Below are 26,120 nucleotides of genomic sequence, written 5' to 3'. Positions count from 1 at the left end.
GGAGTCTCCCCAGGACAGTGCTATCACCCGGGATATTAACCGAACATTCCCAGCCCATGACTACTTTAAGGACACAGGAGGAGATGGACAAGATTCCTTATATAAAATATGCAAGGTATTTCAAGTCAAAAAAAAAAAAAAAAAAAGACTCAATTTTGAGTGTTGTGGTGGTTCTGCTTTGAAATTATATAAGAAACAGCTACAAAGTATAATTTGTATTTGATGTTCAAGAATTCAAAAAAGAGAGAAGACATTGCAAAGTCAAAGGTGAGAACAGAAGTTTAGACTCATTGAAGAGTAGAAAATAGCCGGGCACGGTGGCTCATGCCTGTAATCCCAGCACTTTGGGAGGCTGAGGCGGGCAGATCACAAGGTCAGGAGATGGAGACCATCCTGGCTAACACGGTGAAACCCCGTCTCTACAAAAAAAAACATAAAAATTAGCCGGGCGCGGTGGCGGGTGCCTGTGGTCCCAGCTGAGGCTGAGGCAGGAGAATGCCGTGGGCCCTGGAGGCAGAGGAGCTTGCAGTGAGCCGAGATCGCGCCACTGCACTCCAGCCTGGGTGACAGAGCAAGACTCCGTCTGAAAAAAAAAAAAAAGAGTAGAAAATAATTAGAAATAAAGTGGTAGGGTTTCCTTTCCATTTCTAATCAGGATTTTTAGATGACAGTTCCACATTTAGACTTTCAAAATTTGTTTTTATGTTAAGAACCTCTGAGCCCTGTGACATTGCAGACTCCTTTTCAGTATTCACTTTATAAGTGATGAACTTGGTACCTATGGTACCATCTCACAGTGGGAAGTATCATTGCCTATCCAGGTGGACTTATAGCACTGCAGCATAGTAAATGATGGGAGATTCTGATTTCTCTCAAAAGGTCTATACCCAAACACTAAAGGGAGTGATAACCTGTTCAATTTCAGCATTCCATTTTCAAATAGATTTTGGCACATTAGAGCGATTGGGTTATAAAAGGAGGAGGTAGGAACGGAGTTTTTCCATCTTCGTCTGTCATCAGAATTCGTCTTTAGTCTTTTCCTCCCAAAAGTAATCAAGTACTTATTTAGCATCTCCTATGTAGTAAGTATAAATAAAGCATGAGACATGTCCCTAATGCTATATGACAACGGGTTTTAGGACAGGCTAGCAATAAAGGATAGGCTCACGAGTGAAAAGTTAGATTTAAACTACAAGGACAGTTGAGTTTAGAGAACTATTTTTTAGATTTAATTTTAACTTTTACATAGGATACATAAAGCTATGATTTCTGTGGTAATCTTCCTCTCTGATCATCCTTTTTTAGCCCCTTCTCAGTTTTATTTCCTGCTTAAGCGGTGACCCCTGCCATCTCTTACTTTACTACAGAATTTCCTGGAAAGTAACACTGTGTCCACTCCCTCTGGTCCCTCCTTACATACTTTTGACCCCACTATATTCTAATTCCTATTTCATGATGCTTTTCCTTGCAGAGCTTTCTGCTCTTGAGCATAAGACATGTCACCCTCTTGGATACGGGCCCACTCTCATGACTTCACTGACTTCATCATTTTATCTCATACTACCTGCCGCTAAACCAGAGGCCTTCCTCTGGGTCATCAGTTGGTAGTTTCGCTAGCTCTACACCATCTCCCTGGGTTATCCCTTCCACCCCCAAAGCTTCAGCTATCACCACTGTACAGATGTTCTCAAATCTATATTAACTCAAGGTCTAAATTTCCAGCAGACAATTAATCTCCATGTAAAAGTCTGTCAAGTATATCAAACAGAATGGGTTTAAAAATAGAGTTCATTTTAAAACATGGTTTATTATGAAAAATTTCAAGCATAAACATTAATTAATATAATGATTAGTCTAACTGATAAATATAGTTAATATCCCCCACGCTAATTCATTATTTGTCAATGTATTGTCACAGTTGCTTTGTCTCTTTTTTTCCTTTTTCCTGAAGTACTTTAAAACAAATCTTAGACATCATGATCCTAATTTTTTAATACTACATCTCTAAAAAATAAGTGTATCCAACTTTACCAATTAGTAGCTACTCCATATTCAAATATCCTTAATATGGCTGGGTAGAATCAAGATCCAACAAGACCCACATTACATTAAGTTGTTGTATCTTTTTAAATGAAACATAGTCCTCCTTTTCTCCCATACCATTGTCCTGCTGGAGACAATCATTTCTGTTAGTTTTCAGTCCTGTCTTTGTCTAGGTTGTGTTAGGTATGACTGATGTCTCTCTTAGCTTCATTCTGTCTCATCACCACCCTGGTAGAGGCCAGTATCTTACATTGCTGGCAGTTTTACAAAAGCTGCTCTGCCTTTGGGTTCTAGCCAGTTTATTCTTTACTCCTTGCCTAACACAGAATTAGATCATTTCAGTGGCCTCCACAGAAACCTTTATAACTGCTACTTTATAACCCATGGAATTAAATGAAAAGTCCTAGTTCATTTCCCTGGATTCCTTAGCTTAGTGTTGAAGATACTTTGTATTATATCCTGATTTTGCCCTTATTGCTGCTTCTCCAAATATTGTATGCATTAACCACATTGAACTTCTCACTGTGCTCTCGTTGATTCACTTGTCTAACTTCCCCACTGAACTGTGATGTGTTCAAGGGCAGGGATCATTTCTTAGATATGGTAGCATCTGTAGCACTTGGCACAGTGCTTGGTCTATAGTAGGTGTTTATTAAGTGTTGATGAATTAGTGAAATGTCTTTTCTTCCCCCAGATTTCCTTACAGCCAACATGAAACTTATACTCCAAACATTTTCCAAATATATCATATAATTTCACACCTATATGATTCCTTTATCTTCCATCAGCCTGAAAAATATGCTCCCCTCCATTTTCTACCTGTAGAAATTCAGTACAATTTCATCCTATTATTAATACATAATTGCTGAAGCTCTGTGCTGAGCATGTTAAATGAGAGGACTAAATGAGAAGAATACATCGACTCTGTGATATTAATACTAGGCTTATTCTCATATTACAAATTAAGTTACACACTCAAGATCCATATCTAGGCTGGGCGCAGTGGCTTATGCCTGCAATCCTAGGACTTTGGGAGGCCAAGGTGGGTGGATCACCTGAGGTCAGGAGTTCGAGACCAGCCTGGCCAACATGATGAAACCCCATCTCTACTAAAAATACAAAGATTAGCTGGGTGTGGTGGTGGGCATCTGTAATCCCAGCTACTTGGGAGTCCCAGCTACTGAGGCAGGAGAATTGCTTGAACCTGAGAGGTGGAGGTTGCAGTGAGCCAAGATCGTGCCACTGCACTCCAGCTTGGGTGACAGAGCGAGACTCCATCTCAAAAAAAAAAAAAACGATCCATATCTAGACATTGGCAGTTGTGGGATTTTTAACCCAACTCTGACTAACTCTAAAGCCTCTGTTCTTTTGTAACTGATAAAACTACTAATGGATATCTTCAGAGACATTGCCTGTTTTCCAAAGAGCTGTTCTAGCATATATTACTACTCATTTTTGACACAGTGTTAATACTGGTATTAACATTTGTTAATTGTTATTAATTTGATAGGAAAGTAGTGCCTCATTGTATTATAAACTGACAATTTCTAAAGCCCTTTTTGTACATCTTGTCTCTGGAAAAGTATATGTGTTTCTAATCCTGTAGCCTTCTTATCAGATAAACTGTGATGAAATGGATATGGTATAATAAGATTACATTGAATTCCATGAAAATTTCTGAATGCATGATCATAATATATGTATTTTTAAAAGCTATAGTTTCACCAAAGCTAGTGATAAAATTTGGTTGCATATTAACTTGACTAGCATCTATTAAGTATTGGCACCATATTTTGCTAAGAGTTATATATTCTAAACATACCCAATTCTAAGTTGCTTTCTTGGAACACAGAGGAACCTTGGCACAAAAAATAAGTGGAAAACAAAGGAAGTTTCACAAGAAATAAATTTGTCAAACAAGGAATAACATCCTGAAGATGTAGGAATTTCCCTTTCTACCACATTTACATGAGAACTACAAATACCAGATATAAAAACAGAACTCTGAAAAAGAACTAAAAAACCAAAGAGTAAACTATGAAGAATGTTAGATGTCAATATTCTATTCAAAATAATGTTCAGAGGAGATGGGTAGTAATCATTTGCTGCCAAGAAAAATAAAAATAAGAATTCCAGAGGAACCCACAAATGTTTTCAGAGTAATCTCGCTTATCAGAAAAGTTATTATGATATTGTGGAAAGAATTATATTTTGGTGTCTTCGCCAAAAGAGCTTTTCCCAGAAAGAAAAATGAATAACAGTAACAGTGTTTAGTGAGTGCATGTTGTATATGAGGTGCTGACTAGGTTGAATAGGACATCACCCTGTCCCTCACAAAGCCTACTCGTCTGGCAGAGAAGATGGACATGTAAAATGCGGTGTGGGGCTGGGCTTGGTGGCTCACACCTGTAATCCTAGCACTTTGAGAGGCTGAGGCAGAAGGATCACTTGAGCTCAAGAGTTTGAGACCAGCCTGGGCAACATGGTGAGACCCTGTCTCTATTTAAAAAAAAAAAAAAATGCAGTGTGGGCCAGGTGCATTGGCTCACACATATAATGCCAGTACTTTCGGAGGCCAAGGCAGGAGGATAGCCTGAGCCCAGGGGCTAGAGACCAGCCTGCTCAACATAGTTGAGATCTCATCTCTATAAAAAAATTTTTAAAATTAGCCAGGCTGGCTCACGCCTGTTATCCCAGCACTTTGGGAGGCCGAGGCGGGCGGATCATGATGTCAGGAGACTGAGACCATCCTGGCGAACACGGTGAAACCCCGTCTCTACTAAAAATACGAAGAAAAAAAAAAATTAGCCAGGCGTGGTGGCGGGCGCCTGTAGTCCCAGCTTCTCGGGAGGCTGAGGCAGGAGAATGGCGTGAACCCGAGTGGCAGCGGAGCTTGCAGTGAGCTGAGATCGCGCCACTGCACTCCAGCCTGGGTGACTCTGTCTCAAAAAAAAAAAAAAAATTTTAGCCAGGCATGATGGTGCAAGCCTGTGGTCCCAGCTGCTCAGGAGGCTGATGGGGCAAGATCCCTTGAGCCCAGGAGGTTGAGGCTGCAGTGAGCCATGATTTTACCGCTGCACTCCAGCCTGAGCAACAGAGCAAGACCCTGTCTCTAAAAATAAAATAAAATGCAATGTGGTAGTAATATAATAATAACAACCATGCTTGTGTAGCAGGTGCCATAGAGGCAGAGAAGAGAGGGATTCATTCTGGGGGAATTGAAATAAGTTTGGTGCCTGAAGGAAGAGTGCGTGTTTCAGGCAGAGAGAGGGAAAGGACATCCCAAGGAGAGGGAACATCATGAACAACAACAAGGAAATATGAAAAGTTTTTTTAGTGCAGAAGTGGTTTTTGCTTACTCTTCGCAAGTCCTTCGCCATAGGAAATGGAGTGGTAATAGCTGTATTCATTGTAAAGAAAAAATTAAGATTGGAGAGAAGTATTGGCACCACTTATTGCCTGTCAAAATGCTGTCCCAGTGTGGGTAGCATCCTCCAGGGTTCTGTATTCAAGGTCCTATAGTACCACCATGGCCCACAAGTGGATACATTCATTTACATATCCTCTGTGTGTTTTATTTTCCAGGCTTATTCTGTGTATGATGAAGAGATTGGTTATTGCCAGGGCCAGTCATTTCTTGCTGCTGTGCTCCTTCTCCATGTGAGTAATTAGGTCTCTGTTATGACTTAACACATAGCCTGCCTCAGCTTATACTAACCTTAGGCTTGAGCATGGTTTTATATTGGGTTTGGACAGACTCTTAGGCATGAATTTTAACTCCTATAGCTGGAACTTTTTCCTTAAATTAACTTAATGTCATTGTGGAGGAGTATATGATCAGAATAAATGGCAATGTTGAAAACTAGTACAAGGGTAGACTTCCTTTTTATTAATAGGATGATGGGAGAGACTTTAATGTTGGTTGAACCCTTGGGGATGTTTTATCTTCTCTAAAGTAGCCATTGTCATTAATATTTGTTTTGAGATTTATGTATTTTGGGGTAGGAGGAAGGCAGAAAGGTTGGCTTTCATTTAGTACCATTTTATTCATTCATTTGCTTAGCAAACACCTTTGCCCTCCACCTTTTTTATTTTCTTTCAAATCCACAGAAAACTCGAAACAGTGTTAAGGTGAACAGTCGTTATCTAGTTTACCAATTAATATTTTCCACACTGCTTTTTCTGTTTGTCTCCCTCTTCATCTCTCTTTTTCTCTTTTCTGCATAAACACACATTTTCTTTTTTACTTAAATTTTATTTTGAAATTATTCTTAAAAGTGAATAACAAACATCAAGACTCCTAAATACTTGATCATATATATGCCTTCTGGGAGCAACAGAGTTCTGTATCATAACCATAATACCGTGATCACATCCAAGAAATTCCACATTGATTCAGTAATGTCTGATACACAGTACACATTCAATTTTCTCCCAATTGTCTACTCCATAGAGTCTAGCTTTTTTTTCTAATCAAGACCTAATGAAGATTCAAATATTGAATTTTCATTTCTCTTTATTCTATTAATCTAAATTACTCCTTTGCCTTTTTTTTGTGTTTCATGCCATTGATAGTTTTGAAAAATTCAGACAAATTGTGATATAAAATGTCCCACATTCTTGATTTGTCTCATTTTCTCATGATTCAGTTTAAAATGCTTGGCAAGAATACCACACAGGTGATGTCAGCAAAGAGTTTTGAGTACCTGTTATGATGTGTACTGTGCTGAAGATCAGAGGTAAATAAGAGACATGGTCTCAATCCTCATGGATACAGAGCTGTGAATCCAACTAGCTTTAAGCAGATAATCACACAAGTATATCATTTATTACTTTCAGTGGTGCTATTAAGGTATAATAAAAAGGTTGGTGTAAGATTGTAACAAGGGAGTCTTACTTAGATTAAAGGCTTCTCAGGGGAAGTGACCTTTAAGGAGCAGCCTGGAAAATGATAAGGGATATCATTTTCTTTTGTACTTTTCTGTTTTAACTTTTGAAAATGTTGTTATGAAAATAATAGATCTATTTGAAAAGGGAGTAGAGAATAGAGTGTTAATGGCAAAGTGAATGGTACAGTATATAGAAGTCCTAAATTGAGGAAACACTTGGTGTATGGGAGGAACTGAAAGGAGGACAGTTTGACTGGAGTATCCTGAGTGATTGGGAGTTGAGGAGAAAGTTAGGGAAAGCTTTGGAGCCCAGGTAAGGAGTCTGAATGTTGCTTCTCTAAGCAACAGGAAGTTATTCAAGGGTATTAAGCCATTTTGTGTAGATTGCAATGCAAGTTTGAGTATCACTTATCTGAAATGCTTGGGACCGGAAGTGTTGTGGATTTTGGATTTTGGAATATTTACATTATACTGGTTGAGCATCCCAAATCCAAAAATCCAAAGTGTTCCAATGAGCATTTCCTTTTAGCATCATGTCAGTGTTTAAAGTTTCAGATTTTGGAGCACTTTATATTTTCAGATATGGGTTGCTCAACCCTGTACAAGTAAAACAAAAGCCACTTTGGTTTTTCTTAACTGAACCCAGCTTGTTGCTATTGGTAGTCATGTAAAAATATGATAAAGCTATGACATGAGTAAAGAGGTTAAGTTTTTATTTTGTTTTGTTGTTTTAATGAGACTTTATATCTCAAAGTCCCACAAGCCTGGGTGATTTATCTTCGTTCTCACCTTCAGTTCAAGGACATTTATCCCCTTGAAAATGCGCTTTCCAAGCAGACCCTCCATGTCTTGTTTTGAACTCTTGCTGCTTGTTTTAGAGTGAGGGGAGATGGGCTACCTAGCATCAGAATCACCACTATGGGTTAGGCCACATCTCCTTGCATGTGGCAAAGTAAATTTGCCTTCCATGACAAAGACTTCAAAATTCTGGGCTTTTGCCCCAAATACTCTTTTTTTTTTTTTGAGACGGAGTCTTGCTCTGTCGCCCGGGCTTGAGTGCAGTGGCCAGATCTCAGCTCACTGCAAGCTCCGCCTCCCGGATTTTCGCCATTCTCCTGCCTCAGCCTCCGGAGTAGCTGGGACTACAGGCGCCCGCCACCTCGCCCGGCTAGTTTTTTGTATTTTTTAGTAGAGACGGGGTTTCACAGTGTTAGCCAGGATGGTCTCGATCTCCTGACCTCGTGATCCGCCCGTCTCGGCCTCCCAAAGTGCTGGGATTACAGGCTTGAGCCACCGCGCCCGGCCCCCAAATACTCTTAACTTTCCAGTAATGATCTACTATGCTTTTCTCACTTACTACTTAATCTGATTTGCTCTTTAGTTCTGCCTTCTTCTCAGTAATTTCTGTGCTCAGCCCGCCTCCATCATCTTGTTCCACAGAAGCCTGCCCACCTTCTTGACTTTTTTGAAGGCTTGCTACGTTCACACCAATCCTTAAATAACAGTGCTTCTTTTTTCTCTTTTGAAAATATCTTGCCAGGTTCTCAGGGAAATAGTTATCCATAAAACTATGGAAAATGTAGGTATTGTTATAAATATAAATAGAAGTGAAGGAGACTTTTGTAGAAGCATTACTGCGAGCCTTAGAATGTGTAAGGTTCTTCTATAACAAGCTATGTTTTTAACAACAGCGAGGAAGAAAAACAATTTTGCTAGAATGAAATAGCAGCTAAGGAAGGAAAAATGGTTAAACAGAAGTCCCATGATTTGGGAAAGATGACACCTGCACTGTTTATCAGCCTATTTCTGCTCAGCTCAAATTCTGTCCTTCCTACAAAGTCTGTTTCTGACTGCCTTTGGCAGATACAGGCCTTCCTGTTCTTGTATTATCACTGATATCTAATCCCTATTACAGTTATTTTAATACTGGTTGTGTGGGAGACTCCTTGAGGACAGGAACCGTGCTGACAAAGAGTTAACTATTCCTTGTCTGAGTAAATAAATGTTTTAAACACAACCTTAGGCCTGAGTTTCTGCATAGCACTAAATTTTCTGGTAAGACAATAATATAAAGCTGGATTTAATATCCTGAGAAAACTTCTGTATGTTTTGTGATTCCCCACCACCATCCTACCTACCCAACAACTTGCCTATCTGTTACAGATGCCTGAAGAACAGGCATTCAGTGTTCTGGTCAAGATCATGTTTGACTATGGGCTCAGGGAACTTTTCAAGCAAAACTTTGAAGATTTGCATTGCAAATTTTACCAATTGGAGCGCCTCATGCAGGTAAAAAGAGAAACCAGCTTGTGTTTGACAAAAAGAGTACAGGACTAAGGAGCACCAAATTGAGGAAATGGTGCCAGGAAGCAGTGGTGATTGCCTTAGCGATTCGTGGCTAAGGATGGGTTTCATTTTTATCATTTCTCACTATATGATTATGATGCAAAGATTAACAAAGTGTTAAACTTTCACACCTCATGGATGTGAGCTGATAAACTCCCAAAAGATCAGATGACTTTGTAGGGGTCTTTTCCACAGCTAATTCAGTCAAGAAGTACTCCCCAAGGCTCTGAAGCTGACTGGTTAGGAATCTCATAACAAAAGTGAAACAGACTTTCCCAAATGTTTTATAATTTGGAGGGGAAAACAGACTTTCCAAATACTTGTCACCATTTTGGGGATTCCTCTTTCTTTAGAACTAGTTTGTGGTCTGGAAAAAAGAGTTTTAGTGCCAGCTTAATACCAGATGTAAGTGTTCTGAGCACTTTGGAGATTTTTAGAAAAACACAAGTATTTTACTTTTTTGACCTATTCCTGGTAGATTTATGTGCCTCCTTGGTGGGAATTGGACAGATGCATAAGTGCCCAGAAGTAATTGGTTTGCTATTTCAGGAATACATTCCTGACCTGTACAACCACTTCCTGGATATAAGCCTTGAAGCGCACATGTATGCCTCCCAGTGGTTTCTTACTCTCTTCACTGCAAAATTCCCTCTCTACATGGTCTTCCATATCATCGACCTGCTTTTATGTGAGGTATGTATCAGAGGCCGCAGCACTTTGGCTTTTGTTTGCAGTGTACTTGAGAACAAATTCTATTTTGAGGGTCAGCTCTGTCAAAATAGAATTGGTCTCTTTAGTTATTTTATTTTATTGCTAGGAAATCTAGGTTTAAGTGACTTTTCCTTGGACTAAAGCTAATGATCATATTTGTTAAAGGTGTACTCTGATATGAAAAGACATACTGAGTTAGACATTTGTATTAGTTCTTATTAAGTTTGACTGTATTGAATGAAGAAACTCAAAATAACAGTGATTTTAAAAAATAGCTTTTTTCTCTCTCATGAAAAAAAGTCAGAATGTTGGCAGTAGCGTGCCTTCCCTCCACTCTGACTGTAGCCATATGGAGGAGCAGTGCACCAGCCATTATATCTATATTCAAGCCAGGAGGATTACAGAATGGGAGAGGGTGCATCCTCTGTTTTTAAAAGAGATTTCCTGGAAGTTCCATCCAGTATTTCCACTTTATGGTTAGAACTTAGTTATACGACCACACCTAACTGCAAGGGAGACTTTTTAAAAAATAAGCTGAGCAGGAATTTGCTAAAAATTAGAGATTTATTACTAAAGAGAAAATAAATATTAGAGTAAATAACAGTCTTTGCCATGGTGTAATTTTGGATTTTGCGTGGTGTGTTCATTTGTTTAAGAAAAACATAATTATAAAACTAATATATGTTTATAGAAAATATGAGTAAAAATAATTAAAAATACTTCAAATCCCACTGTCTATAGGTTAGCTGCTTTTAACAGTTTGGTTAAAAGTAGTATCCTTTCAGCCTTTTTTGTGTGTTCATATATGTGTATATATAATTACTATACAGAATAATATGGTTTCCATATGGATGGAACACTATATATTATGGTTCTCTATGTGTATATTTAAAAATATGATTGTTATTTATACGCTTTGATATCCTCTTTGTAAATTTCATGTACTTGAACATACACATCTGTACTATCCTTTCTAATTATGCTATATTCAAAACATAAAAAAATTCATAAAGAATTTGTATCGACCAATCAGCTTGAAATATTCTAAGAAACAGAAGAAATAAATATTACCAAATATGCCATTTTTCTAAGTTGCTGCGAAGTATCCCATTATTTGGATGTTCCATACTTTATGTAACCAATTTCTAATCACTAACCTTTAAATTGTATCTAGCTTTTCACTCGTATAAACAACCATCTGTTAAGTAGTTACTAAGGGCCAGTGGCATGCCAAGTAATTTACATAGACTTTTCAGCTAATTATCTCAGAAAACCCTTAGGAGAGTATTAGTTATGGAAACTGAGGCCCAGCAGCTTAAGCAGTTTAACTTGATCAACAGATAGTGCTTCCTCTCCTTTGTTCTTAGTCCCAGGATTTGCAGAATGGAGGGAGCCCTGAGCAGATTCAGTTCTGGAATATAGGGCTTATCAACAGAGTGGTTGCTGTACATGGATTGGGACAGCACAAGATAAATGAAAATTCCCCAGGAGTTATTTCCTGAGAGATCACAACTTTATGACTGATCTTTTGGTTTGGAAGCATGGAATACTTGGAAAAGCATTTATTATTATTGAATATGAGAATAGGGCAAGAAAAGCTCTTTTCTCAGAAAAATGGGAAGCTAAGTGTTTAAGCAACTTTTCAATGGCCCTTTAGGTTTTATTTTTCAAGGTAGTTCTGAGATAATTCATTTCCTTAAGTTTTCACAATTTCTTTAAAAATATGGGGTATTCTGAGGACAAATAGCATAGTAATCGAGACATAAATGCTGACAGTGTTCTTTTTATCTGTTCTCTTTCAGGGAATAAGTGTTATTTTTAATGTCGCCCTTGGATTATTAAAGGTACTCATTTATTTATTAGCCGAGTTATCTGTCCTTCCCTGCTCTGCACTTGCAACACATTCGTTGTAGTCTGATTCTGAGCAGTCACTGTGCACTAGCACCACCCCTGACAGTGGATGTGTGCAGGTGGCTCTGACAAAAGCTAAGAAATATCTTCTGGGAATTATAAAAGTGCTGGAAATCTAGCATTACCCCTAACAGTGGATGTATGCAGGTGGCTCTGACAGAAGCTAAGAAGTATCTTCTGGGGATTGTAAAAGTGCTGAAAAGTGCTGGGAATATAAAAAACTTCTTGCCTGTAATCCCAGCACTTTGGGAGGCCGAGACGGGTGGATCACAAGGTCAGGAGATGGAGACCATCCTGAGCTACACGATGAAACCCCGTCTCTACTAAAAAATACAAAAAACTAGCCGGGCGAGATGGCGGGCGCCTGTAGTCCCAGCTACTCCGGAGGCTGAGGCAGGAGAATGGCGTAAACCCAGGAGGCGGAGCTTGCAGTGAGCCGAGATCGCGCCACTGCACTCCAGCCTGGGCGACAGAGCGAGACTCCGTCTGAAAAAAAAAAAAACTTCTTGTGCATCCTTATGGCAACACATTTTTTCTATATATGTTTGTATTTTCTTACTTCAAGACTTCGAAAGATGACCTGCTGTTGACAGACTTTGAAGGTGCCTTGAAGTTCTTTAGGGTTCAGCTTCCTAAGAGATACCGCTCAGAAGAAAATGCAAAAAAACTAATGGAATTAGCCTGCAACATGAAGGTAAAATAATTTTGCGTTAGTTAAGATTCTGTTTTTCACTTAATGTCTCTCTGTTCCTGATCAAACATTTATAATACATAATTATGTATTATATTTATAACAGTTATAATACATACATAATATTAATGTTAACATTTATAATATATAAATATTAGTGATGACGTTTTCTTCTGTATTATATGACTCTTAACCTTTTTTCCCCAAAATACTTTCCTATATATTATAATACTATGAATGAAATCTCATTGTCTCCCCCAACCCCCAAACTGTGGGAAGAGTATTAATATCCCTGTTTTGAAGACAAAACAAAAAGAGGTTGTAGTTCCCTAGTTGTACACCTAGTTAGTGGCAGAATTCAGGTTTCATGATTTCTTCTGCTGTGCTGGTTTGAGACAAGGCTAGAGTGCAGTGGCGCAATCATAACTCATTGTAGCCTCAACCTCCCAGGCTCAAGCAGTCCTCCCAACTCATCCTCCTGAGTAGCTGGGACTACAGGTATGCGCCACTACACCCAGCTGATTTTTAACTTTTTTTTTTGTAGATTTGGGTTCTCACTATATTGTCCAGGCTAGTCTCAAACTCCTAGGCTCAAGTGATCCTCCCACGTTGGCCTCCCAAAGTGCTGGAATTACAGAAATGAGCCACCACGCCTGGCCTTAACTTTCAACAATTTGTTCTGGTCAGAAATTCCCTAAAACGAAGCTAATGATACATGAAGAAAACTCAGTTTTATCACTTCAAATGGCATTTGTGATTTGCACAATTTTTTTAAAGTAAAAAGATACAGGGTCTTGTGTTCGTGTTATCATAACATTGTATTGTATTGTATTGTATTGTATTGTATTGTATTGTATTGTATTTATTTTCTGTGGGGCTTTTTTTTGAGACAGGGTCTCACTCTTGTTACCCAGGCTGGAGTGCAGTGGTGCAGTCACAGCTCACTGTAGCCTCAACCTCCCTGGGCTCACTTATTTAGGGCTCAGTTTCTGCTTCTGTAAAATAATATTTTACTTCTCATTCTGGTTATGTGTCAGACTGAGCTAACTCAGATTACCCTTTTTTTTTTAACACGTAGAGAGGCTAAATAAAATACACCCCAAGAAATGTTTAAGTGTCTGGAAGAACTTGAAATAGAAATGCACAGGTATTTAAAACAAAGTAGCTCAACTACTCTCAGGGGAGTATGGAACTATGTGTAGCTATTAGGGGTTTAATGCTCACACAGACATAGTGGATATGATTTTGGGCCTTTAGGAGGTAGCTGAAAAGTAAGGCCTTTGCATAAAGTTAGGACCTCTGAATGGCTCCCCTGTCTGTTAAAGGAGGAATATAAAAACCCTACCTATTAGCCAGAGAAACAGTAGAAATCATAATATGAATAGTGGATTAGAAAAAAAAAAAAAAAGGAAATAGAACTTCTGGTAATTAAAATAATCATCAAAGTTTACATTCCCTTTAAAATGTTACATAATTCGTAGGTATTACGGCTAACACTTAATGATAGTTTACCACGTGCTTGGTACTATGGTTAAATGCTTTATATGTGGGGATTAGCTACAATATCATACGTACAGTGTTTAATATAGTGCCTGGTAGTTAGTAGGGGTTCAAGAAATGATGGCTATGACTATAATGACTATAATTATTTCCTCCCTGATTATTAAGTAGATAACAAACATTTTTGCAGTAATATTTTCAAAGAGAATAGGTTTGCACAAAGCATAGAACCAAATGAGTTCTGAGATTCTTTGAGTCACTCTTCCCATCTCAGCCTGGTTCAGCACACAAGAGGATGCTGCCTCTTTTTTGCTGATGATTTCTTTGCCTCCAAAATCTACTCCTTTCTCAGTATCCCAATCTCAATTAGGGGTACCTGATTGCTCAGGCCAAAAACCTTGCTGTCCTCTTGACTCCTCTCTTTCTCACACTCCATGTCTCTGCCTGTTGTCAGAATATATCCTGACTCTGATCACTACCACCTTCATTATTAACATCCTAATCTAACCATCATCATCCTTTCCTGTTTCCATAGTGGCTTCCTACCTGGCTCTTCTCTATCGCATGTCTCCTTTCACGTTTCCACCACCCAGAGGCATCCCGCATTCAATTTTGCTCCTTTTTTTTCCAAATGTTTTTTATGCGTTCTTAAATAATTGAGTTCATACAGTCAGTATCACTTTTCTTCCTGTTTCATGCAATTACACAGATTTTCCTCACTGAGATACTGTGTGTAAATAATCAGTTGTAAATGGTTATATAATTCCTCTGCTTGAATTTGTCTCACTGTGCCACAGTTTATTTAACTGTGCCCCTCGTTTTTCTTGTTTGTTTGTTTGTTTGTTTTGAGACAGGGTCTTGCTCTATCACCCAGGCCGGAATGCAGTGGCACAGTCTCAGCTCACTGTAACCTCTGCCTCCCAGGTTCAAGTAATTCTCCTGTTTCAGCCTCCCAAGTAACTGAGATTACAGGCATGCCACCATGCCCAGCTACTTTTTTGTATTTTTAGTAGACACAGTATTTTGCCATGTTGGCCAGGCTGGTCTCAAACTCCTGACCTCAAGTGATACACCTGCCTGAGCCTCCCAGAGTGCCGGGATTACAGGCGTGAGCCACCATACCCAGCCCGCCACTCTTACTTTAATTTTTCTTGTAGTGTGAACGGTTTTATACATAAAGATTCATTGGATTTTAGAGTTTTTCCTTAAACTCTGATTCTGTCTCCTACTACATTTCCCCCTTCTCCTTCCAAATCAGATACCCTGGCCTCCTTGCTGTTCTTAGACCTTTGCACTGGTCAGTCTCTCTGCTTGTAATGTTCTCCTGAATGTCTGCATGGCTTCACTGTCCCCTCATCCAGTCTTCAGCTCATATATCCACACCTTCTCAAATTGAAGTAGCTAAAGTAGCAGCTCCCCCAACCTTTTATGCGGTTACCTCCTTACCCTATCTTATTTTCCCCTACTGGAATGGAGGCTGTGCAGCAGAAGAGACAATCTCTTTGGTTTACTGCTGAATCCACAGTACCAAGAACAGGATCTGGCTTATAAATACTGATTGAATAAGTGAATGAATAAATACACTATTGAGTTTCTACCATGTGTTTTACAAAGAAGAGTTAACATGGATTTGGGCAAAGCTTAATAGTTTCTAGCCAGAAGTCTTACCTTTTGGATGTCCATTAGCTTGAAACACTTTAGTGATATATGGATCCTTTATTTCCATATATGGAAAGGTGGGGAAAGTCCAAGTAGGAGGAATCTAATGTCTTGCTTTTTCTTGCCTATGCCTTCAATGAGACAAGTCTGACAAGGCTGCCTTTAGTGTGTTTGCACAGCACATATATTTTGTGCTTAGATATATAATTCCTTCTAGCCCCAGAGAACTTTGCATGTTTGGGGTACACTTTGGATGTTTCTCCCTATTTGCACGTGATTTCAGGTGAGACAGTAGTTTTTCTTGAAATTGGCTTATAGCCTGAAAAGTGTAGAGATTGACCAGAACATGAGAGAATGGGATTTTTCTGCCAGAAGGTGAGATATGGTATGTATGGTTTAGTTAGTGATGATTGGTTGTCTTCTGGCAGTTATACTTAATACCAAAAAATATTAAGAGAGATACACATAATAGTTGAACCTGTTATTGGCAAAGCGGTAATTCAGTGGTAACTTGCCAGTTCAAAATTAGGAAAAGTCATCATCGGCAAGTGCATCATGAGCCCTGCATTCTGTGGCTTGTGTGAGGTATGAGTGCACATGATCATCTGTGGTTTGAGCCCGGTAGACATTGAAAGGGTGGTTCATGATATGTGGTTCCAAAAGCTTGTTTAGAAACAAGCTTTTGAAGTTTTTCATGTGGAATTTACAAAGGTAACTTTTGCTTCGCAACTCACTGAAATCCTTTCCATGATTTTTTAAATGTTTGTAAATTGTGGCTCGGTTTACTCAGTTGTACAGTTGACCTTTGAGCAACATGGTATGAACTGCATGGGTCCACTTATACGTGGATTTTTTTCAATAAAAGTGACGCCAACTATGCCTCCTGTCTCCCCTTCTACCTCTGCCTCCTCCACTTCTGCCTCTGCTACCTTTGAGACAGAAAGACCAACCTCTCTTCCTCCTTCTCAGCCTACACATCATGATGACAACCAGGAAGAAGACCTTTATGATGATCCACTTCCACTTAGTGAATAGTAAATGTATTTTCTCTTCCTTACGATTTTCTTAATATTTTCTCTAGCTTATTATATTGTAAGAATTCAGTATATAATACCTGTAACATACAAAATATGTATTAATTGACTTTATGTTATCAGTATGGCTTCTGGTCAATAGTAAGCCATTACTAAGTAAATTTTGGGGGAGTCAGAAGTTACACGTGGATTTTCAACGGCGCAGGGCGTCAGTGCCCCTAACTCGTGTTGTTCAAGGGTTAACTGTACTTCCTGATTAAGATGAGAATTGGAAATACTTTGCCTCACATGCCAGTCTAGGAAACAGATAGCTACTTTTGTTGTCATTGTTGTGATTTTTGGTCTTTTGAGAAGGGTCTTGCTCTGTCACCCCTGCTGGAATGTAGCTGCACAATCATGGCTCACTGCAGCCTCGACCTCCCAGACTCAAACAATCCTCCCACGTCACCCTTCCAAGTAGCTGCGAGTACGGGCATGCACCACCATCTCCCAGCTGTTTTGTTTTGTTTTGTTTTGTGTAGAGACAAGGTCTCGCTGTGTTGCCCAGGCTGGTCTCGAACTCCTGGACCCAAGTGATCGACCCACCTCTCCCTCCCAGAGTGCTGGGATTATAGGTGTGCGCCACTGCACTGGCCATTGTTGTGTTTTAATATTATGATATTGTTGTAATTTGTAGTATTGATATAGTTCTTAAAAGCATCTTATTTCTTCCTCACAATACCCTGTGAGATACAGTAAGGCACATCAAGTGACTTACCCAAGTCGTACCAGCTGTATAGTGACAGAGCACCCTAGTGGAACTCGGGCCTCTGACTCTGTGTTCCCATTGCTTTCCAACCCATTCCACTGCGTCTTACCATTGCAAAGGTTCAATAATTAAATTTGGTGTGGCAGTATCTGAAATGGCCACAAGATGGGTGTGTTGCTCAAAAATGTCTATTTTCTTCTCCGTGCCCTTGGGATTTTGTTTTTCTTTATAAATCTTTTTCTGTCTCTGTCCTTACTTGCCTCTCTCTACTTTTGTCTTTTTTTCAGGCCTTTTACTTCTCCTATTCTCCCTCTTTCCCCTTAAAATGAACTTATTATAGGACTGAAATGTTTAATTTATTTCTTAAGGAGTTTAGATCCCCTGCTGCTAATCTAAAATTTAACAGTGTACCTCAAAACTCATTTAGCTATCCATTGACCTCTCCCCCTTTATGGGTCAGTGACCTGAGATAGAAAAATTGTTCCACTTCTGATAGAGGATCTAAAAGGCATTCTATTCTAAATAGATTATTCTAGAAGATCATTTATGGTCCTGGGAGCCCCACAGCCCTTTCATACAACTGTGCCTCGCATAGTCTTTAGAGGGGAATATTGAAAGGTCTTTTAAATTTTTGATTCAAGAAATATGCGAGGGAAACTCTTTCTTAATATCTGTATAGGCATTTTTGAGAACAAGTGAGATATATGAGGCTAGTTTAGAAGACACAACAATCATGCTCTAAGAGATGGCCCAGTCAGTCTCCTAGATCAAACCTGAAGACTTGACCATTTTGCCGTAGAATCCTGCCTAAGATGAAATGGAGTTGCTGAACCATTGCTTCATTTGAACGTGTAATTTTAAACATCACGTGAATGTGCCAGACTTCAAACTACTTATAAGAAAAGACGCTAGTACAAAAACCAAATAGCAGTGTCTCCAAATTAATATAATGCTTAACCATTTGCTATTTGGAGAAACAGAAAACTCTTCAGCATTCAGGAGTATTTTCCCTTGGGGGATATTTTTATTCCGGAGCTTAAAAACAACACTAATTTGAACTTCATTCTCTGTTCAAATTATTTGTGTAGTTAGTATATATTAGATCTAAGCTGTCTGAGGGCTGCGACTTCATTAGTCTTTCTTGATGGATTCACAGAATTGTACACAGTGCTCTCATATAGTGAAATAATCCTCACAGTGACCATATGAGGGCCTTTTAGGGATGTGCATACTGAGACGTAGAGAATTGATATAAACTCTCAAAGGATATACAGTTAGTAACTAATGGAGTTGGGATTAGATCCCAAGAGTTTCAGACTCTGAAGTCAATTCTTATGGGCATTCTGCTTTACTGTAAATGGTGGATTGAATGAATGGGACAGGAGACATTTGTGTGTTATCCCTTTTTGGGGATTTTAGTAATGTAATGATGGGTACCTCTATCTCTATGTCAGAGTTGAAATTTAATTCTCTATACACTACACAAAGTTCAGCTTTTCTTATAACTAGACCAGACTCTAGTTTTATTTCTTTGCTTGTTCCTACCTTTTAGAATCAGATTTTATGAGGAAACTTCTGAATGGGTGCTCTCTTTCTCTGTAATAAACCCTAAATTTTGCCAGTTGTTGCAAGGGTAGTGATGGGCACTGCCTTCTTATTTTAATAAGCTGGTCTCCCTTAGTCCTTATCTGTTTGTGTTCTCTGCTACTAATTTGCTTCTTCCATTTTAGAAAAACACTATGGTGGTAGAACCAGAATATCTAATTCTACTTAGTGATCTTTGAAGGAGTTAAACTGTTTGAACAAATTAAATTAAAAGGCTCAGAAATTACATAGAATGTTTATTTCCATTGGTGAAGAATGCAGGCCTTCGAGACCCACAGACCGTGACTTTTATCCTGGCTCTGCTTCTGCTGTGTGACCCCAGGGTAGGTTAACATCGCAGGATTGTGAGAGAATAAGATGATGCCTTGAAAGTGGCTGCTGCTTCCATCCCTCACATACCAGTGTTCTTCTGGCCTGCCCTGTTTTGACCTTTGCCCAGGCATCCAGAGTACTTTCCTTAAGTCAGTTCAAGTCAACAAACACTTACAGATTTTCTTGAGTGTTCAGCACTGAGCAGGCCACAGAGATAAATAAGAAACAGGAATCACCCCAAGACTTGCATTCTTATGCTGGCACTGCCACTGAACCCTGGGTGCTTGACTTTGGACAAGTCACCTATCTATGATATGGTTTGATGTGATCCATCTATGGTATGATAAGTATCACCTGCTATATAATCTATGATGAGGAAGTAAGACCTAGACCTAGATAGATAGATAGATAGATAGATAGATAGATAGATAGATAGATAGATAGATAGATAGATAGAGATAGGTAGAGATAGATAGATAGATAGGTAGAGATAGATAGATAGATAGATAGATGATAGATAGATAGATAGATAGATAGATAGATAGATAGATAGATAGATAGATCGATCGATCTGGGTCTTACTTCCTCATCAGTAAAATGAGGGAGATAATCCCTGCTCTGCTCATCTCCATAAGTTGTTTTGAGAAGTAAATAAAATAGTAGATTTGTAGACATCTTGTTATCTTGAAAGTCCTGAGTAAATCTCGGGTTCTTTTTAATCAATAACTGAAAAATCATTCCCTGTCCTGAGCGTTAAACAGGAAGATAGACTTGTGTCAGATTTTTTATTTAGCTTTCTGATAGTCCTACCACATGAAGCAATGAAGACTTTGGAGTCAGGATCTCCTTAATGTACCACACTCTTGCCCCATACTGTCCACCCACTCACCCAACAACGTGCTTCTCTCTCGCCATGCAGAGCTACTAATGTTCAACCTCCCACCTCACTGGACTCCCTATGACTCCAGCTCAGCACGGTTTCTGATTTTTGCAACACTTTTTTAAGCCAAACTTGGAAAGCAGCTCCACTTCCAATGATAGCCTGTTTCGTGCTTTTCTGTGTTAAATTGACTTTGTTTAAAATGGCTCTTTGTTTGCAGCACATGTTCAGAGGGGTAGCTGTGTCCCTTGATTCAGGACAGGATGCCCATGCCAGGTAATAATGACAAATAGTAGCTAAAATTTATTGAAAATACTCCACTGTGTGCTAGGAACCTTTCTGAGGACTTTATATGTATTTTGTTTTTTGATCTTCATAACAGTAGTCTTCATAAGGACTGTTAGGATTTTTACAGATGAGGAAATAGAGGCTTAAGATTAGGCAGCTTGCCATTGGTCACACAGTAAGTTATTGGCAGAACCAGGACTCCAGCTTTGGTCCGTTCCACCTGCACAGCCCGAGCTCTTAGTGGGCAGGTTGTACCATGTCACGCCTGCTCAGGTGAGCATCCACTCTCACTCTTTCTCCATGTGTGTGGCCCTTGCCGTCACTGTCTATTCCAGGGGCTGATCAGAGACCAGCTTCCCCAGGGCAAGTGGCATAGATTTTAAGACAGCACATTATCCAGTTCCTGTGACAGATTAATGACAAGTGAGTGACCAAAGGAGAGATGTTTTCGACTGAATTTGTGCTTCTATCAAAATAATAAACTGGCAAGTATCAAGTCTGTACCTTCTCTCTAATTTAAGGTTTCTTAATCTGGGACAATGCACAGGCCTCAGGGGTTCCATGAGCCCTCTGAAATGGTATGTAGAATGTTCGATTGTGGAGGGAGAGGGGAAGTTGGCTTCTGTGCACTCTTTATTAGAGAGGAACCATGCTCTCAAGAGACTTTCAAGTAGTGCTATTTCTAATGGTGTTAAGAACCCCGGTGCTAATATAGTGGGGTATAAGGTTGGTTTTACCAACAAACCCAGCCTTAAGTATTTGTTAGGCTTCTTTTCCCCCCACAAAGTATATTTAAACAGAACAAGGATTGAATTTCAAATTTAATTTTCTTTGAGGGCAAAAATACCTCTGTGTGAAGCTGTGATTTCCAAAGCCTTCTGATAGGAATCAGTGAACAGCGGGTATGATTCAGAGCTCTGAGTCTAAATCCATAGCTTCCCTTGCTTCCTGAATTCAATTAAAAGTTAAAAGTAAGAGAGAGAGAAAATGAATCTTGGACTTCTGAATCTCTGTTCATTAAGTATTTTCATGCTTACTGTGTGAAACGCATTAGGAATTTCACAACGAATAGGACTTCCTGCCCTCATGGAGTTTGTGCGTTGGCACCTATATATATATCTTTGTATTGCTAATGCCATTGCACATGGTAGTGCTCAACTACCGGTTAAATAAATGTCCCTACTGCATCTTTATTAAGGTAAAAAGAAAGGCTTTGGCTTTGATTTGTTTAACATCCTGTTATTATGAGTCCCAGTTACTTTCCAACCATTGAGCACTGGAGATACAGTAGTAAGGATAACATATATGGCCTTTCTCCTGGTGGGAAGACAGACAATTAAGTAGAAATATAAGTAATTGTGAGCTTGGATTGCTGCCATGGAGGAATTGACTTGATGCTATGAGAAGAGTTATATAACTGAAAGACCTGGCCTGACAGGACGAGAGTATGAGGGAAGGGTTTGCTAAAGAAGGGGTGTTGGAACTGTAATCCCCAAAGTGAGTAAGAGTGAGCCAGGTGTGAGGTTGTCTAGCCAGAAGGAACATGCTTGCATTGCACGCCCACTTTGGTTGCCATTTCCATTCAGAAGAAAAGTCAATGCGAGGAAAAGAGAGTACTTTCTCAGTAATTTAGCAAGCATTTCTGGGTACTCGCTATGCATGAACAGGGGACAACGGAGTGAGAGACAGTTCTGGCCTGGAGAAGACATTCATAATGCCATAGGCAGGCCAAGAGGTGCTGGCCTCTCCCAGGTATGGCCTCAAAAGGAGGCTTAAAATGCTTCTGCTGCTGCTGGCACCTTTTGGTTCCCCGTTCGGGTTTCAGGCATCAGTCTTTTTCTTGGAGTTGGTGCCTCAAAGGCAGCCTAAACTAGTTGACCCATGCTGCAAAACTCAGCATCAGCCATCAACCCATGAGAAGCTTTGGTGTTTTTATTGATTTTGTGCTTGTGGTGAGTGTTTAAGGGAGAGAGGAAGGGTAGGAGGGAGAAAAAGAGAGACTGAGAAGAGGTGAGAGTGAAGACTGGGAAAAGACTGAGCTGGTGAAGAAGTCAGGACCCTGGACCAGCAAAGTCTGTGAAGACAGCAGAGCTTTGTGTACACCCATTCCTGAGAGGTGACCCCTGAGGACTGATTCGGAAGTAAATGAAGACCATCAGCTAGAGAAACAAACAGAACTCTTAGAGAAACCCTGGATAATTATGAAAATGATACTTAAACAGCATTTCTGTTTTTCCTAATTATAAAAATAATTCATACTCAATGCAGAAAACTTGGAAGACGTAGGAAAAATGAAAAGAAACACGCATATCCTATCATGAGAATGTAAGAAGCAAATGAGATGTTGGTCCGTGTAAAGGTTCTATTATTTACCAGGTACTTATCACACACTCTTGTTACATATGATACTGAGAGAGAATCAACCCTATTACTGTGAAGGTGAGGCAGCTATAATAAGGGTTAATGAAATATAGAAGACATTGTTCTGTAGTTAGCCTATTAAAACATATATCTATGGGGAAAAATATTAATTCTTCCTTATCCAGCAAGAGAATGAAAAATTGAAGAATCTTGAAGATTTGTGAAAATGTTTTACAGGATTTGGTGTCAATTCATTTTTTTAAATATAGTGCCGTGGGAGCCTCATAACCACCGCCCTTCCTCCCGTTTACTCAGAATGCAAAAGCACTGGGATGAAGTGTTTGCTGTTCACAGCCTCATTTATTTTCTGTTCCACTACTATTGATCTGTTAGGATTGTCTATACACTTATTGATTGCATAGACATTTTACTTAGATGCTTTCTTTGTGAGTCACTTAGGTACACAGCAGAAGTTTACCCTAGCATTGGCCCTAAACTGCAGAAGATCTCAGCTTAAAGATGTCCTGCTCCAGTTTGTGGCCTTAACCCAGGTGTTGAGTGAGCATCTTTCTATAGAGGTCAGCTGGAGCAGAATGCTGTCTTCCTCGCTGCCTAACCTTGGGCAACAGCCAGACTCCAGGAATAGAGCTCTGATTGAGGCAGACCTGCAAACAGCCTGACTAGGGGAGGTGTCCACAGTCAGTGGGAGAGGAACACACTCTCCCACTGAGAGCGTCTGGAGACACGCCAACACACAGCAAACGTGGGCCTATCCCTTCCCCTTTCTAGGTCTTATTTCTTCATCTATAAAATAAGAAATTTGGAGTGGAGTAGATCTGAGAGTCCTAGTTACCTGGACCTGGGGACTAACAGGCAGATTTCCGAGTCAGCACTTTAGTGCTGATTACTAAAGCTTCAGGAAGGGATGACCATTAGTTTTATAATCATTCTTTTAAAATATATATATATTTAGATGGGATCTCTGTCACCCAGATGGGACACAGTGGTGCAGTCTTGGCTCACTCCATTCTCAACCTTATGGGCTCCAGGGATCCTCCCACCTCAGCCTCCTGAGTAGCTGGGACTACAGGCACATGCCACCATACCTGGCCAATTTTTGTATTTTTTTGTAGAGACAGTCTTGCTGTGTTGTCCAGGCTGGTCTCAAACTCCTGGCCTCAAGTGATCCTTCTACCTTGGCCTCCCAAAGGGCTGAGATTACAGGTGTGAGCCACTGCACCCAGCCATAATCAGTCTTTTTTTTTTTTTTTTTTGAGACGGAGTCTCGCTCTGCTGCCCAGACTGAAGTGCAGTGGCTGGATCTCAGCTCACTGCAAGCTCCGCCTCCTGGGTTTAGGCCATTCTCCTGCCTCAGCCTCCCGAGTAGCTGGGACTACAGGCGCCCGCCACCTCGCCCGGCTAGTTTTTTGTATTTTTCAGTAGAGACGGGGTTTCACCGTGTTAGCTAGGATGGTCTCGATCTCCTGACCTCGTGATCCGCCCATCTCGGCCTCTCAAAGTGCTGGGATTACAGGCTTGAGCCACCGCGCCCGGCCCATCATCAGTCTTTAAACTACACACATCTGTGTTTTTTTAAATCACTTTTCTATTATATCTCATAATTTTTGAACATGTAATTTTAAAAAGTGTCATAGGGATTGGCTAGCTGTTCAAAGGAAGGAAAGATAGTCACCACCAAGCCTGGGCAACATAGCAAAGCTCCATCGCTAGAAAAAAGTAAAAATCAGCCAGGTATGGTGTTGTGTGCCTGTAGTCCCAGCTCCTTGGGAGGCTGGGGCGGGAGGATCAACTTACCACAGGATGTCAAGGCTGCAGTGAGCTGAGATCACACCACTGCACTCCAGCTTGGGTGATAGAGACCCTGTCTCAAAGAGGAAAAAAAAAAGGCAGTTACATATTGAAGGTGTGTTGCCCTTGGTTATAATTTAGCTTGAAGAAGGAGACAGCACCAACTAGTAAGGAGGGGAAAGCCTGTTACGTAGAAGGAAAGCCAAGAGAATAATGGGAGAAAAGATTTTCTAGAAGAAAGCAGAGTAGATTGGTCATGTTAAAGCATGAAAGTCAGGGAGTTTTGAAGTTTAGTTGGGGAGATGTAAGACCACTGGACAGAGTAAAAAGACACCACTGGTGACCTTCGACAGGGTTCTTTCATAGAGAAATCAGAGCAAAGACCTGACTTACATTAAGGAGGGGCAGGTCTTGAAGCAACGGAGGTGAAGATCTAGGCCTGTGGTTTGCAATGGTTTTTAAGAAAAGGCTTGAGAGAAAGAGAACAATAATCTGATGGGGTGAGAGGGCATCTAAGCAGAGTAGTCCGCAGAGCTGTATTTTTAAGGGTACAGATAATTGTCTCTTTGAAAGCAGCACGGAAGGAGGTAGGAGAGAGGAAAGGGAAGGGATAGAGAGGTGCTAGGATAGTGAGGACTTCGGATGGAGTCCCAACTGCCAGGGCTCAAATCCCAGATCTCCCAGTCCCTTATTGTGTGACTTTGGTCAAGTTACATAACCAACCTCCTTATACCTCAGTTAACTTGCCTATAAGATGAGGATGAGAATAGCACACTTTGTAGAGGTGTTGTGAGGTCACAGATTTAAAGGATTTAGCAGCAGCACTCCTATATGTTAAATAAAATGGTGGCATTATTATTATTAGGGACAAATAGGACCTAGAACTTGTAGGAGGAGCCATCTGTAGGGTGTTCATTCTAATACTGTCAGTTAAAGCCTTAGGAACCAAACATCTCCAGCAGAACTCGAAACACATTGAGAATTTGGGGTCCTGGGCTTATACCCTACTCAGATGATTTCCCTCCAAAAACATAGGAAATACCACGTCCATAATGATTGAGATTGCCCAGGCCACCAGAAGTCTTTGTCTTCAGTGCAGGCACTGAAGCACCCACTACTTTCTAATACTTCTTAATTTACCCTAGGATTTATCTTACAGATTAGTCAAAAGAAGTTGAAAAAATACGAGAAAGAGTATCACACCATGAGGGAACAGCAGGCCCAGCAAGAAGACCCCATCGAGCGATTTGAGGTTTGTTTGCTTATGGCCTATGTGTGAGGAGCTCCCAGGCTTTCATTTCCTATGATTGTGCCTGTCACTAACTTCATTGAG

The 26,120-nt window shown here is 40.0% G+C and overlaps 1 protein-coding gene across 9 annotated transcripts in view; it reads left to right on the top strand.

Annotated features, from left to right (window-relative positions):
- Positions 1-26,120, top strand: part of RABGAP1 (RAB GTPase activating protein 1) — a 190,437-nt gene that overhangs the window by 148,370 nt on the left and 15,947 nt on the right. For 8 of the 9 annotated variants that reach the window (XM_023217197.1, XM_023217195.1, XM_023217193.1 and 5 more), the window contains 7 exons: positions 2-115; positions 5,629-5,703; positions 9,096-9,221; positions 9,828-9,971; positions 11,792-11,833; positions 12,466-12,594; positions 25,947-26,039. In XM_023217197.1, the coding sequence (XP_023072965.1) occupies positions 2-115; positions 5,629-5,703; positions 9,096-9,221; positions 9,828-9,971; positions 11,792-11,833; positions 12,466-12,594; positions 25,947-26,039 (723 nt within the window). Of the gene's footprint in view, position 1; positions 116-5,628; positions 5,704-6,713; positions 6,783-9,095; positions 9,222-9,827; positions 9,972-11,791; positions 11,834-12,465; positions 12,595-25,946; positions 26,040-26,120 lie in introns of those variants that run through there. The other variant, XM_023217202.1, reaches the window with a different exon arrangement.

The sequence above is a fragment of the Piliocolobus tephrosceles genome, chromosome 14 (assembly GCF_002776525.5).
Source record: "Piliocolobus tephrosceles isolate RC106 chromosome 14, ASM277652v3, whole genome shotgun sequence".
NCBI classification, from domain to species: Eukaryota; Metazoa; Chordata; class Mammalia; order Primates; family Cercopithecidae; genus Piliocolobus; species Piliocolobus tephrosceles.
Note: the sequence above shows the minus strand (reverse complement) of the source record. Positions and strands in the feature narration are given on the sequence as shown.